General features: G+C 35.3%; 1 protein-coding gene across 2 annotated transcripts; it reads left to right on the top strand.

Annotated features, from left to right (window-relative positions):
* The first annotated feature begins 473 nt into the window (after positions 1-473).
* Positions 474-15204, top strand: LOC112045037 (peroxisomal membrane protein PEX14). 2 transcript variants are annotated; one of them, XM_024081085.2, is made up of 5 exons: positions 474-717; positions 6779-7048; positions 8343-8557; positions 10286-10492; positions 11777-15204. In XM_024081085.2, exons 1-5 carry the CDS (start codon positions 667-669, stop codon positions 11781-11783), a joined length of 750 nt encoding a protein of 249 aa, XP_023936853.1. In that variant the 5' UTR covers positions 474-666; the 3' UTR covers positions 11784-15204. The 2 variants fall into 2 exon arrangements, with proteins under 2 accessions (XP_023936853.1, XP_023936854.1); XM_024081086.2 differs by having other exon boundaries at positions 475-717; positions 6785-7048.
* The last annotated feature ends 1371 nt before the right edge of the window (positions 15205-16575 follow it).

Genomic DNA, 16575 nt, shown 5'->3' with positions numbered 1-16575 from the left:
ACTTTACATTCGACCTTAATGTCTCAAACCTTAAAGGATTTTTTTCAAATTTTAAAACAAATTTCAAAGCGTGTCAACAAATTTCAAAGATTTAATTTGTTTTAAAACACGCTACTTCTTTTAAATTTTCCGCTATAAACGCCACTGACGAAAGTTATAAAGGCACCAGCTTTGATGGCGCCATCTGCGTTTAGCTTTCGCCGGCCAACCCTTTTGCTCAAAAATCATTACAGTCTTAGCTCAAAACGCTCCATAATCCATCCATTCCATTTAAGTTTATGATAGCTACGCTCGCAAGCAAGTGGAGCGAATGAACTGTGCCGTAGTCATGATTGTGATCGTTTAGTGGAATGTAACCATCAAAAGCTTTAAAAAAAAATCAAAAGCACTGTGGTCAATTTCTATCGTAATTCATATGTCAAATGAATGTCAATTATCAAACACTGTGTCAAGTGTCAACTGTCAATGTCACATTGATTATTTGTGATTTATGGTTTGTGGTTCCTTTTGTGTTCACGTTTTTATTTTAAATAATAATTAGAAATTTAATTATACGAAGTGAATATTATTTTTATAGGATTTTTTCCATATTCGTTATATAATAATTACACATTCATTGTGCAAACTGTGTAGTGCTTCCGTGAATCGAGAACATTTTAATTGAAAATGGCATCGGAAATTCTAACTTCGCCAGGGACGGAAATTAGAGAGAATTTGGTGATTATCTTTAAATCATTATCCTTATTATCAGTTTACTAATAATTTAGAATAATAATTCGCCGAATAACACGACCCGACGACGAAAGATTGTTGAGTTTTGTTACATTAAATAAATAAATTAGCATACAAAGTCTATGTATGTTGTGTTAAGCATTAATAGACCTTTGTGCATATAGAACATGATTATTACAGTTTTTGCTTAGTTATAAAAACAAGCATCAATTGTACACTCAAGAAATCTGAAGTAGGTACTCAAGTATTTATATTTCAATGTTTTAATGAGATTCGAGAGAGAATTGGATTGTAAGAGGTATAAGAACAATAAGTGTTACCACTTTCCATGATAAATTTCTTCACAAAGGAAATGTAAAAAAACTTGTATGGATACCAAATTGTTTCCCCTCCAAAAAAATAATTAAATAATAATTAAGAGATCTCTGTGTGTATGTGATAATGATCTAATGATGATAAAGTTAAATATGAAATTGTCAGTAAAAAAACTAAATACAATAAATCAAAAAACTAAAAGTTAAAAGCCTGTCACTTTGATATGATTTAAAATCATCAATGACAGCCTATTTGAAAGTCCCACTGACTACCACCTTTATTATAGGAGAGGGACAGAGAGAGCTTAGATATTCAAATTCTACCAATCATAATTACTGAGCCCAACAGTTTAACATGTCTTCAAAGCTAGTTGGTGTAACAGCCAACTTCCTAAACTTGAGCTTCAATTGAGAATTTATTGGAAGAACTCATCACCAAGAGGTGGTGATTTGTTCCACTACCTGGTCTATTGTACCTACTCGTAACACAGTCTTATCAGACTAATTGGAGGGGAACAGGAATATTGGATTATTTCAATAGATATGGCAAATGTTATTTAAAAAAAAACAATGTTACAATAATATTCATTCTCAATTAGTCTGGGACTCGAACCCAGACCTCAGTATGGTATAAAAAAACAGTCTTAAAGACAAAGACTTAAACCACTGGTAGTACGAGTCAATTAAAAGTATTTCCACATATATTTCTGTTATTGCTTAACATTGTTTAAGTTTCTTATCATAACTTGATCAAATTATTTAAAAAAAAGAATCACCAATAATGAATTAAAATACATGCTTCTTTAGACAAACTTGACCTAGTTTCGTAAATATTCACATGGGTAAATTTAATAAACAACTGCTTGGAAGATATTGTGCAGTTTGTTGAGTTTATGTTTATTATCATTAAAATGTAACACAACTTCATAGATGCAAAAACTTACTGCCTGAGCACCCAATTGAATACAACCTAAGAACAGCACAAAGTCTGGCTGCTCAAAGATTACATTTTTGACAGGTGGTGTGATTGAGACAAACATATTCTTTTGTCTCTCTCTCTCTCTCTCATTCATTGTCCACCTGTCAGAAACTCTATCTCGGAACAGCCGGACTTTAACACAATTACAAGTTAAAAAAGTTAAGGCAATGTAGGTACTAGTACAAAAAGTCCAAAGTTCATATTTTACAAGAATATTTATAAGTAAAATTTGTTCTACATTGTCGAACAATATGAGTTCACCATGGTGGTAAGCTATACAAATATTATGAAGAGGAAAGATTTGTACTTTTGTATGTACTAGCTCAATAACTATTGGGCTGATTTAAAAATTTCTTTCACCAATACAAAGCTACATTATGGCATTATTACACATGGGATATATTTTATCCCCATATTCCCACTGGTAATGGGAACTGCGTGGGTAAAACAGCGAGGTTCAGCTAGTAATTAAGTAAATTGGCTAGTTTTGCATGTGCTCAAAAGAGGAGTGCTTTAGAGATAGGAAATAATTTGCTATTTGATTAGATATCAGTTAGCAACACACTCTGTAGTATGTTTATCAAAGTTTGATAGTGCAATCTAAAGTTATTAGAACAGACTTCTGTAATATTTATTCTATTTAGAAGCCAAATATCAAATCTCTACAGGTAAAGGCTGCTAAATTAAGAGTACCAGACTCTTATTTAGGATCCTCTTTGAGAGTCAATATCAAAATTTATTTACAGAGAGATTAAGAGATTTGTTAATGTTTATTTACATTGTTATATAATAAGAAAGTGGTGGTGATAAGTAAATCTAACTTTCAAACTTAATAAAAAGTTTGAAACATGCCTGTAATGGGAAATATGTAATAGTTATATGACATTGTGACAGAGATCTATGTCCACATATTACTAGACATATTATATTTTGTTTAAAAATAATAGTTATCGATGATTTGCAGGCACAGGAGGCTTTACACCAATGCCTCAAAACATATATCCTTCTACTGTACTATAATTGGTGCTGATTTTAGATTAGCTTGGCATTTGACAGACTCCATGGTGGATTTACAAGACGGATGTCCTGGCTTTGATTGAGGTTTTTTAATTGATCCCTACCGGCAATGACATACTGCCAAGCGATTTAGCGTTCCGGTGTAATATTGTTTAGAAACCGAAAGGGGTGTGGATTTTCATCCTCCTCCTCCTAAAAAGTCAGCCTGCTTTTTTAATAATACTCTTTATTTGTACACCACAAAAAATAAAAGAAAACAAGCAAAACAGAAACATAAGAAAAAGTAGAATACAAAAGGCGGCCTTATGACTTAGTAGCGATCTCTTCCAGGCAACCTTAGGCTTAGGAACTTATTAGGACAACTGTAGGTGTTGTGTACGTAATAACGTACGCACGTAATAACGTAATAACGTCTGCTTCCATCTTAGATTGCATCCTCACTTACCATCAGGTGAGATTGTAGTCAAAGGTTAGCTTGTAAAGAAATAAAAAAAGCCATCTGCTTATTCTATCAAGTTATATAAAAAAAATCAGGCAAACAGATTAAGATTTGATAATGTCAGTGGTATAAACAATCATTCAATATTATCTCATAAATTGCATAAGGTAAATTCAGAATATATATTAAATCACAAAATTGAATGGTAATTCATGCATTTGTGCATTATCACATGCTCCTGTTATCTGTACCTACAAGTTTGATAAACATAGCTGGGCAAGTGTGAGTCTTACTTGCACTGCTGGTTCAGTATACTTTTAACTTGTAACTTTAACACATTCTTGAGAAATAGAGTTTTGACTAAATAGACAGATTGACAAACAGACATTGATATAACAACAAATTTATTTATTGGATAGAAGCAGGCGTTACTTTGCGGAAGTTCATCATGATTATATAATTTATTTATTTTGCTATCCTCCGCGAAAAGCCGACGAACCCATGCGACAACGTCACCCAGGTCTGACAAAATACTCTCTACGTACGTTTCACCCCAAAACTGTTGACTCTACAACGTGCAATTGCAAAGTCACTTTGCAATTGCACGAATCGCGCGAGCAGTGAGTTGAGAAGATAAACATACTTCCGGTATCTACACATTAATTTACTATTGTCTCGCTACATTCATAGAACTGCTACCTGTAAGAAATCCTATCTTATCCTACTAATCTTATAAACGCGAAAGTTTGTATGGATGTTTGTTACTCTTTAACGCCGCAACTACTGAATCGATTAGGCTGTAATTTAAAACAAAGATAGATAATACTCGGAATTAACACATGGGCTACTTTTTATGCCGAAAAAATCTTTGGTTTTTAAAAGTCTACGTCAGTAACCAGCTGTTTTGTAGAGTCAAAACAGCTGGTTAGTGACGTAGTCGAGCATCAAGATGAAGCTACTCAAGGAAAATAAATTGATAGTTATCAATTGTAAAAATGCTCCACTGATCCGATGCTTGCTGCAGGCTTGACTGCTTCCACATGTGTTAGCTTATGGGTTCCTTTTTCCTATAGAGATACGGATACGGAACCCAAAAAAATCTGCAATTTGATACCTACCGAACAATGTGTCCGCCTATTTATCGATACAATTTTATTGTACTAATCTAAATGACCTTGTCACTTTCGCTGAACTCTGATGCTATAGCTAGCTTGGAATTAAGAATAATACCAAAATGAGATTGCGTTTTTGTTCCTACATCATTCGCCGTAGTCAAAATTCTACTATAACTATATAAATATTTGAAATTCTACGTAAAACACAAGTCTACATATTTTTTTTTCTTAATCTGATTCTACTTAAACGTTAAATGGGCTAAATATAAACATTTATCGACTGATTTTTTTATTACCAGGGTGAGGTATGAATATTTTGACATTGCTTGATGTCAGGTATAAAAAATCATGTTGTATTTGATCGATTCCAATGCCGTTTACGCTCAATTCAAATCGACGTCAAGTCAAAGTGAAAACTCACTTTGTTTTATTATTACCTACACGTTAAAGTACCTACCTACAGAGGTCAATGATCTATACTGAATTCTATCCATATGAAAAGTTCATTTGATGACAAATCTATTATGCGTTATCAGATATCCTACTTAGGCCCATTTCAATTGGTTGATAGCAGAATTAGACTAAGTACCTAGTTAAAGCTAATGGTGTCAAGGAAACCCAAAATATTTTGTAGGTACGTGATTATGCGCATTGGTATAACGCTTGCTTGCATCACTTGATAGTTCAATTAGCTTATTTGTTGGTCTTTAGACATTGAATCAGTGGCGTAGCGTGCTTTGGTGGGGCCCTGTGTCACAATTAGTTGAGGGGCCCAAATAAAGGGTAAAAATTTCTCACGAAAGAAACAAAAATGTTTCCCTAAAATAAAAATGACGGCGACTTAAATGTAGGATGTGTCCAACATTTGGGCGTGCGCTTAAACCCTGGGAAAATAAATAAAAGTGAAAGTGAAAAAAAACTTTTTTTCGGAAAGCACCAGATACAATGAAATTGTGGATTCGTCATCAACCCATATTCGGCTCACTGCTGAGCTCGAGTCTCCTCTCAAATGAGAGGGGTTAGGCCAATCGTCCACCACGCTGGCCCACTGCAGATTGGCAGACTTCACACACGCAGAGAATTAATAATTCTCTGGTATGTAGGTTTCCTCACGATGTTTTCCTTCACCGATTGAGGCACGTGATATTTAATTTCTTAAAATGCCCCCCCCCCCCCCCCCCAGCTAATACGGCGGTAGCTACGCGCCTGCATTGAATGTCATAGTAAAGACATTGAGTTATAACATACCTATTATAGAACCTGTTCTAAACATAAACATGTTGCAACATAAAAACAGAAGGTGCCAGCGCAGGCTGATACAAGTATTGGTATTAATTACCGGTATTAGCATTAAAACATTGAATTAGTCTACCTACTAAATAAAAAATAAATGAAAAAGTCTACAGCTTGGCAAATTCGTTCGTAACACTCCCGATGGTCCGCGCGGGCCGGGAGTGCCCCGCGCACACGACTTCATACCCTCGCAGTTCTTTTTTTTTTATTCTTTTACAAATTAGCCCTTGACAATCTAACCTGATGGTAAATGATGATTCAGTCTAAGATGGAAGCGGGCTAACTTGTTAGGAGGAGGATGAAAATCCACACTCCTTTCGGTTTCTACACGACATCGTACCGGAACGCTAAATCGCTCGGCAGTACGTCTTTTTCGGTAGGGTGGTAACTAGCCACGGCCATAGCCTGCCACCAACTAGACCTGGACCAATCAAGAAAACTTCAATCGGCCCAGCCGGGAATCGAACCCAGGACCGCCGTCATTAAATCCACTTCGAATAGCGCTGCGCCACGAAGGCCGTCGAAAAGCTAAATATGTAATATTGGAGGTGTAAAGCTAAATGAGAGACGTGATAGCCCAGTGGATATGACCTCTACCTCCAATTCTGGAGGGTGTCGGTTCGAATCCGGTCCGGGGCATGCACCTCCAATTTTTCAGTTGTGTGCATTTTAAGAAATTCAATATCACGTGTCTCAAACGATGAAGGAAAACATCGTGAGGAAACCTGCACGCCAGAGAATTTCTTAATTCTCTGCGTGTGTGAAGTCTGCCAATCCGCATTGGGCCAGCGTGGTGGACTATTGGCCTAATCCCTCTCATGGAGACTCGAGCTGTGAACCGTATATGGGTTAATAAAAAAAAAAGAAAAAAAAAGAAGCTAAATACCAGTTTCAGGTAACCACAGCAATCAAGTTCCTATCAAACCCCAGCGTCCAGCGGTGTACGATGGAGAGCAAGGAGCGGTTCCTACGCAGCAAAGGACTCTCCGACGCAGAGATCCATAGAGCCATAGAGAAATGTGGCGAAGTACTCGACGTCCCATCACTAGCGTCCGAACTGATGTTGTTCAATCATTCGAGGCGATCCTGGTTCAGAGAGAGGATATTACCACTTATTGTTTATGGTGGATTTATATATGGCTGCTATTGGTTTTATAAGGTCAGTGCAGTTTTGTTTACTTGTTTATACCAGCGAGCAGAGGTTTTTCTTTTTCCGTGTGTCTAATTTGGATGAAAATTGCCTATGTATGCAGAAGACTTCGTTTTATCTAAATGTGCCTATATAAATAATAATTTTATGTAGATATGTTATTAATTATTTTATTTCTTTAGGTTTCTGGTGTGAGATTAAATAAAGGATCTTTTAAGCCCTATACACCTGAGAAATGTCGGATAATCTAAACATAAGTTTTGTTACTTTCCTTCTTTATGACAAACTGGCGGACGCCCGCGACTTCGAATGACATTATTTTTAGTATTTTTTTGATACCAATTTTTACAAACATAACTTGGAAAATTAAGGACTTTCCATACAAACTTTCAACAACCCTTTCTGATTTAATTTTTTACGACTAAAAGTATCCTATAACCTTCTACGTATTATGGTCTCAAATCGTGCCAAGTTTCATTTAAATTCGTTCTGTAGTTTCAGCGTTATGCCCGTTCAACATTAAGAACAGACAGATAGACAAACAAAAAATTAAAAAACATATGTTTAGCTTCAGTTTCGATTAGGTAAGGTATAATGTCATTCAACTAAAATTTACAAAATATTTTCAATGTGCAGAATTTCACTTGTTACAGTTTTATTATAAGTATAGAATATAGATATAGCAAATCATAGAGGAATTAGAAAATCGAGATGCATCGCACTCAAATTCACGAACAAAATTGAATGTCGTTTTTTGAGGGGGTCGAGGTAAACTCACATATCGAAAATATTTAACACCATTAAAAATATTCTATGTCCATACACTACACACAACTATAAATTTGACTCGCAATACACACACACACGTAATTTTAATACAGACTAACAAACACATTGCTTAGACTAGCCACAGATTAAATACATAGAATATTCGATTACTGATCGATGTTTGGCTGTTTCGTCAAAAGAATCGATTCTTTTTATAAATTGTTTTTATTACAAATTTGATAAAATTAAGGTTTAAATACTTTCAAATGAAACGTTACTCCATCTTTTACTAAACTACAAGTTTTTGGCCGTTTTTTATGCCATTTAACTACACAAACCGGTATTTTTAGGGAGCTCTTTACACGACGAAAACGATTACAGCAATGAAACATCGATCCTATGGCAACAGTTTTTATAAACGCGTTAGATCATAGATTTTTGATCTTTGCCAGAGGGGTAACGTTTAGCGAGGCAGGTCCTGTTATTTAAATGGTCTAAGCAAATACTCTTCAAAACAAAATAATTATAATTTCAGAATTGCATACGTCACCTTCTATTCGTGGAGCCGCCGAAACGAAAGACCTCGATAGAGTGCATGGACGAAATAAGGAAGTGTTTGGATGTGATGAACGCGAGCATCACTTCCCTGCGCGGCGAGGTCCAGGCGTGCGTGAAGCAGAGCGCGCTGCGGACGCAACTGGACGCGTTGAAGGACGACATTGCGTCCGTCAAAGGAATTATGCTCAATAGGTATGAGTTTTTTGATTAATTTAGAGTTACTTTGTTGTCTGTCTTTCCGCCCGTGCGTCCATCGTCTGGATGCAATGAACGCGAGCATCACTTCCCTGCGCTGCAAGGTGCAGGCGTGCGTGAAGCAGAGCGCGCTGCGGACGCAACTGGACGCATTGAAGGACATTGCGTACGTCAAAGGAATTATGCTCAATAGGTATGATTTTTTTAATTTGGCGTAACTTTGTTGTCTGTCTTTCCGTCCGTGCGTCCATCGTTTGGATGCAATGAATGCGAGCATCACTTCCCTGCGCGGCGAGGTGCAGGCGTGCGTGAAGCAGAGCGCGCTGCGGACGCAACTAGACGCGTTGAAGGAATACATGGCGTCTGTTAAAGTAATTATGCTCAATAGGTATGATTTTTTTTTAATTTAGTGTGACTTTGTTTACTGTCTCTGGCTATCGTTTGCACACAATGAACGCAAGCACGCTGCGAACGCGTTTAATACATTGCGTCCGTTAAAGGAATTATGCTCAATAGGTATGATTTTTTTTTAATTTAGTGTGACTTTGTAGTCTATCTGTCTGTCCATCGTTTGGATGCAATGAACGCGAGTATCACTACCCAGCGCGGCGAAGTGCAGGCGTGCGTGAAGCAAAGCGCGCTGCGGACGCAACTGGACGCATTGAAGGATAACATTGCGTCCGTCAAAGGAATTATGCTCAATAGGCATGTTTTTTAGTTTGAAGTGAAACTTCGTACGAGTATGCACTTAAAATTTTTCATTATAATATGATCATTTTGTTCTCCGTAGCTTAAGTTAAAGACTTTTTAGCTAAGCTACAAGTACCTCTCCTGTAACAGCCGTTTGCAATAACCTACCCAAGATTACGGATAGATAGCTATCCTCGATTATCAGTAACAGTCCAAAGTCTACAATTGTGGATATTATGGGAGATGCTTTTACCTGGTAACATAATTTCGTATTACTGTGAAGATGAATAATGAGTATGTGAGGTGTGAGTGAACGCTAAACTGCTGTACATATTTGCCCGTAGGGTGGTAACTAGCCATGTGCTTATCACCAGACCAGACCTGAACTCAGGAGCTCTCTGTTGAACTTCACAGTCAAATTTCAAGTTGTCAAATTATCTGTCAGTAGGTTATTGAAAAGCAGATAAGAACAGAAAGATACATTTTCTTAACTTTAGTAAGCGAAAAATAGGTTATTGAAAACGGGCGTAAGACGACAGGCCTATTCCTGTTGTGAACTATTGAAATTGACTGAAGAATATTAGATAGATAGCAATAATTTTCTCTAAATTTAATATTTTGGAGATTGTTTGTTAATTTTTAATTAATAAGATACCTTTGTTATCGTTTTTTTTTTCATGTCTATATTTTAAGTACTTTAATAAAAGTCACAAATTGAAAATTAAAGGTACAGGTGTTCCAATGGCGCCTTAATCCGAGAAGAGCCCACAAAAAACTTAGCAAGGGTTTCTTTGTTTTTGTTATCACCATAATTAACACAGAATAAATATATGTATAACTCAACGGTAACAGCCTCAATAGCTCAACGGTAAGACTCGGTCATCACCGAGGGGTGGTGGTTCGATCCCTGCCCCGTTGGTCTATTGTCGTACCCACTCCTAAGACATTCTTTCCCGACTAATTGGAGGGGTCAAATAAAATAAAAAAAGATATGGCAAATATTCTTTTAAAAAAAAAACTTCTTTCATCTTCCAGAAACCAATTCCCAGCACTGAAGACGAGAACGGAGCCACCTTCCATACCGGCGTGGCAGCGGCAGTCAGAAGAGGCCACGTCCACAGAAGTCGCAGAAGAGAAGAAGAAGCCACACAGAAGTAGGAGCCAGCGCTCGGAGTCCGGCGGCTCCAACTCCAGCGAGGGAGAGCAGGCCACCAAGAACAGTGACAGCAGTTTGGAGATCATGTCAGTATTTACCTAGATAGCCTGCAACTGCCTGACCTTCTTCATTGTATAAAAGTTATTTTATTTATTTTATGGTTCAATACAGGTTTAATTAAAATAGACGATCTTTTAAAGTTTAAAAAAAAACTTTATATCTATATTAATATTATAAGCTGAAAAGTTTGTTTGTTTGTTTGATTGAACGCGCTAATCTCAGGAACTACTGATCGGATTTGAAAAATTGTTTCAGTGTTAGATAGCCCATTTGTCGAGGAAGGCTATAGGCTATATTTTATCCCCGTATTCCTACGGGAACGGGAACCACGCAGATGCAACCGCGCGGCGTTTACTAGTTGTTTATAAAAACTAAAAAAACACGCTCTTAGCACGCACTAAAAATTACAAATATTGGCATTAAGTCACGTGACTATTTTTTTCGTTTTCCTGACAGTAACCCCTTTCATTTGATATACATATCATGGGTATGGATTGGGGTGGATTTCAAACAGCCATTCCGCCATCTTGGGGATGCCGCCATATTGGATTTGTAATGAAGTTTCTTAGCTAGTCATGTATTGTCATCAGAACTCAGAGAGTGTGCAAAATTTCATCCTAATCAAAGACCGGGAAGTGGGTCAAATTATGATTATCAAGATTTTCTTTAAGCTAATATAAGCGTGTAAAAAGGGATTAAAATTCAAAAGAATACAGTCAAATGCAAAGCAAGTTAAGTCCTAAAGCAATATGATGAAATTAAATTAAATTAAATTAAATTAAATTTATTGCTAATATTAGTCTCTTTACTTAGGTTCTGAGGAACCTGATTTAAGTTTGAAACCTATATCTCAGGATCCTCGCTCATTCTACTTAAATTATCTGGTATTTTAGCAATCAATACAGGAGTAATAAAAAATTAAAACTAACATGCATATAGAATAATTATGTGTGTGTATGTATTCGTGTGTATGTGTGTGTGTACGTCAGCGTGATGTATGTATTGTAATAATTTTGTATATAATGTAAATACCTAAATTTGTTTGTTAATGTTTTTGCTTAGTTAAGTCAGCTTGCTTTGCACTATAATAGGCTAGTTGACACGTCTTTAAAACGGTCTTAAATTGTTTATTAGCGTTCGAATGATTTTTTTTTAAACATTAAAAGTACGTAAAAGAGTACGGCCATGTGGTCTATATTTTCATGACGTCACGTCAACACTAAACCTTAACCAAAAAACAAAATTGTTCTAAATATTAACTAAATTCTATTATATTATAGAACTAAATGATATTGTCCATATTGTTTCAGAACATAAAACTCCTCGCGTCGCGTACAAAACTCGGCTACTGCACACTGGTGTTAATTGTTGGACGATATTAATTTTTATGGTTGTTTTGTTTTAATAGTTAGTTATTATCAAATTGTGTGCTATTTTTATTTTTAACTTGCCTTACCTAATTACCTTGTTAATGTGAAACTTGTTTAGGTTTTGTAGAAGTTAATTAGTGTCTAATTAATTCAGAGAACTTTATACAATTAAATACAAATTTTGGTACCTATTTCAAAAAGTAGATTTTTGCAATCAGTTACTTAGCTACTTACAGTTTTGTGGAATGACAAAATACGTCATTTAAAAAAACGTTGAAAGAAATATTGGGTTCCTTCCTTACATGCAAAGTGAGGATGAATTTTTTATCATCGATCCTATGGTGTGAGTTATCGGTATTTTAGTGCATTACATAAGGGATTAAAGTGCGTAACTTACTTAATGTACGGAACCCTACCCTGCGCGTAGCCCGACACGCACTTGGCTGTTTTTTCTCTCTGAATCTTTATATAGTATCGACATTCGAGCAGGGAAAGATAAAGGAGGATCCATTGAAATCGGTCCAGCCGTTCCATTCCATTTATTAGCCCGGACAAACAGACAGACAATATTTTTAAAAAAGCTTGCTTGTGTTTTGGTATCATGTAAATACACTGTTGTATTGAAATAACAAACCAGCACTTTAGTTTTATTTATATTTATTGATTATGGATATCACTCACAATAGTTTAAAGGAGGATGGCGAAAGTGGGAGTCACACTCAGAAGTGTGGTACACTCATACATTTGTGTTAATTAAAACCATTATTTTATAAGATGCTTGTAAAAAAAATATTCAGATTTTACAGAACGGGAATCAAGAATACTTCTATACTTAGCATAGTTAAATTGTTCTACTTGTTGCCTGAGACCGAAACACCTAGTCGTATTTATAAAGCAATCACGCAGTTGTTTTTCAGTATAAAATTCACATTTATTCGTATGCATAGATAGGTTACCTTCTAATTTTAAGGTATATCTTTTTTCTACCTGCTTTTCAAGATTGGTTACCATTTGCTTTTTTCTTAGTTTAATCACGATTGACTACTATTAATGGGTTTCCATTATGTACGCTACTTCTATCTGCTAGTCCCAAAATACATGCAACCTCCAAAATACATCCATTCTCCTTTTAATATAACTTAAACAAGTTTCACTTTTGCTGGCTGTAGACCTGTAGTTTTAACTATACAGTTTTATCTGATGATATATCGATTAAATAGATAGTTAAACTGAACAGTAAAGTTTTTAGTTTTTCTTACGTACAGTTGAAAAACTCTGATCTGTAGCCCGTAATATACTGCGTGATGTTATTATATAGAGCAGAGGTAAAGAGAAATGTCTTTAATTCGGGGAAACCGGTACTATATCTATGGCTATATCGCTTGTTGGCACGTCTTTGCCGGTAGGGTGGTCACTAGTTACGACCGATGCCTAACACCAGACCAGACCTCAGCCAATTTAGAAAATAAAATTCTGAATTGCCCCGAGCTTGGAATAGAATCCAGAACCTTTCAATTGAACTATTACTACTGCGCCAGACAGGTCAAACTTGCACTTACTATATAGATTTGTCATTACCACTGCCCATCGTGAGTGCGAGTATTTTAATCAATATTATTTTATTATGTTCCTACAAAGACAGGTATGCTTGACAGCTTTTAGACGAAAATATATACCGATTTCCGACATATTTCTTCAATGAATTTGTCTAAAAAACAATATCCCATTAAACCTAATTTAGATTAAAGAATGTAGTTTGTAAATAGAGTGATTTTAGTCTTCTTCTAATAGCGATTTTATTATTTGAATGAATACAAAAATAATGTATATATATACTGATTATTTACACTCTGGGCAAAGAGAAGAAGAGATTTATGAATATATATTAATGAGGTCGATAATACATTATTCATTGAATTAAAACATAATAATATGTAAAATAAAATAATTTTGACTTTCATATAATAAAATATTCTAGAAAAAGATATTATTGATATTTTTTAGATTCAAATGTCATATTTTTTAAATTAAATTGTCAGAATTTTATTTTATATTTATTATGAAGTCACATAATTACAGTAGATTATATACATGGTGCGGGTGACAGTTGCCTTATTACGTTCACAATACGTACTAATATCGTGAATCGCGACAAAATTTCAAGAGTGAAACGAACTGTCACCCGTACCATGCTATAGCGCACGAACTGTAGTAAAATAAAACCAAACTTATTATATTTTTACTATCTGTATTATTCGTATTTGTTAATTCAAGTTTATTTTACTGACGAAATGGTTTTTCGCCATAGAAAAGTACAAACACTTCAAAAATATATGGCTAGTAGGCTCTTCGATTTTATAATTATTTTTATTTCATAGTCCAAGAGCCTGACATGTTTAAGTTAATTTGTCGATAAGCCAGTTTTCTGTCTTGCATGAAATGTGTTGAAAATATATTTTATTTATATTTAAATATTCTTAATGTTTTGACGAAAAATGTCTTCAATATCATATTGGGTTCTTCCATATTTTTTAGTAATATTTTTAAGAATGAATGTACAATGACAATCGTTAGATAATATTATATACATATAATATGTATATAAATAGTTATTATAATATGTAGTAACTTGGTATTAATTTATTGGGTTTTTTTTGTTTGTATCCATTTATGGGTAAAGTTGATGGATTTTTTTATTATATAAATATGTGTATGTGTGGAATGATAAAATAATAATGTTATTAATGACGCGCAAGATGGTGGTGAAGGAGAGTTAGCAATCAAAAGTTAACTTGTTGAAAAATAAAAATGACATATGTGTTAGTGTGAAGAAGATGAAATTACTGTGTTCATTTTGTGGGAGTAAGGGCCTGTTCACACCGCATTTTTAAACGCGCCGTTGACGCGCGTTTTTAAACGCGCCGTTGACGCGCGTTTTAGAAACATGCGTCGATGGCGCGTTTTTATCCTATACAGAGCAGTTTCAGAGGGCCTAGTGGCAGTTTGATACTGTTACTGTCACGTAACGTAAACGCGAATTTCTAAGGAATTGAAACAGCGCCATCTAGTGGCACTCCTTCACAACTGTTTCAATTCAATATAAATTTGCGTTTACATCAACGTGATAGTAACAGTATGAAAATATTACACACAGAGCAGTTTCAGGTCGTCTGTATACACACGCGCGTTATCATCGACGGCGCGTTTAAAAACGTGGTGTGCACAGACCCTAAATTGTCCCGGGCGCGATGTTATTTAGATTTTAACATGTAAGAAGGTTGTAAATGTACAGCATTCCAAAATCGTATATGTATTATATTAATTTGAATTAACTGTGGGTGATAAATAAACCAATGATAACAATACTACTGCTTGCTCTTTTACTACATCTACAATTTATCTTTGGAATGGCTGAATTGTGTTGGAACCCAGAGCAGTAAATTCAGTCATTAAAAAAAATGTGGAACCTTATAGACCTTAGGTCTATGATATAAATATAGGCCAAGTTTTATACAAATTGAATTCCTCAATTATTGATACTTTTGAAGTTTGTTGTTGGTAGGCAACCAGAGTTCAGACAGTGGTAGTTTCGGAAGTCAATAGAATGAGGAGCTCAATATTTCATATCTCGACATAGGAAGAGCTTAGCCTTTAACACGTTCAGTGCCACCGACTCGCCCGGAGAGTCCACGTAAATTTTATTCCAGCGCCGTAGACTCGCCTCGCGAGTTCAATGTTTTTGCAATTTTTTTTCAAAATGCATGTGTATTTTCTGCTTAAAATAATACTGAAGACTAAATATACACTAATCTAATGAATAACGTGGTGGGCCGGGTGTGCAGACCCAGTTTATAATCGAAAGAAAATAAACTATTCTGCAATGCCTTGAACTCGCTAGGCGAGTTCACTAACATAGATTCTCAAACTTTTATAAATGAAATATATAAAATCATCGTCGTAAGCCTCCGTTTCTGGCACATGTAGCACTAAAAATATACCAGACACTATTTAATAAATTTCGAAAGTAATTAAAATGTAACTTTACTCAAAACATCTATACATATAATAAGAAAATCTGTTTATAAAAACAATATAAGATATCAACAATAATCAGTATTTGTAAGATTGAGAGCCACTGCATAAATTACGAAACAAACTTACCTTTTCGTTTATTTATAGTGTTTCTTGCCATTTTCTTTTTGTTAAATTACACCATATACTAGTTAATTGCTTTAAACACGTAACGTACACTGTCACGGCCACAAAAATAACAGAACATAGTTTTTACCCTAACGCAATGCCACTGAACTCGCGTGGCGAGTCGAATGATTCGTATCGCAGCGCCGGCGACTCACCTAGCGAGTCCAACGTAAAATGTAGGCGGCTCCCGAGAAAACATCGTGAAAATCGTAGCGGTAATGAAAGTGTTAAACCTCTGATGTCTATGACACAGTCTGTAATATTTACAATACTTTAACCTAAAAAGAAAAATCAATTTCCGACTCCCAGCTCTGGTTACCAAATCTATGGTCATATTGTTGCATCCAAGGGGTTGAAGTGGCTAGCTTTAAAACGTATAGGCTGTTTATTAAACTCTGGAATTAACTGAAAGGGCTAAAACTTCCGGAGTAATTGGCCAAGAAAATCTCTGATATGTCATCTTCAAAGGGTCAACCAACGAGAATTCATCTTTACAAGTTAGCTCTTGACTATAATCTCACCTGTGATGATGCAGTTAA

This window comes from Bicyclus anynana, chromosome 14, assembly GCF_947172395.1.
Source record: "Bicyclus anynana chromosome 14, ilBicAnyn1.1, whole genome shotgun sequence".
NCBI lineage: Eukaryota > Metazoa > Arthropoda > Insecta > Lepidoptera > Nymphalidae > Bicyclus > Bicyclus anynana.
Note: the sequence above shows the minus strand (reverse complement) of the source record. Positions and strands in the feature narration are given on the sequence as shown.

What these genes read in the sequence shown, in the direction of transcription:
- LOC112045037 (XM_024081085.2), top strand. Translation starts at nt 667, where the DNA reads ATGGCATCGGAAATTCTAACTTCGCCAGGGACGGAAATTAGAGAGAAT. An exon ending in CGGAAATTAGAGAGAATTTG is followed by an intron (nt 718 to 6,778) that starts GTGATTATCTTT and finishes GCTAAATACCAG; the next exon opens with TTTCAGGTAACCACAGCAAT. An exon ending in GCTGCTATTGGTTTTATAAG is followed by an intron (nt 7,049 to 8,342) that starts GTCAGTGCAGTT and finishes TTATAATTTCAG; the next exon opens with AATTGCATACGTCACCTTCT.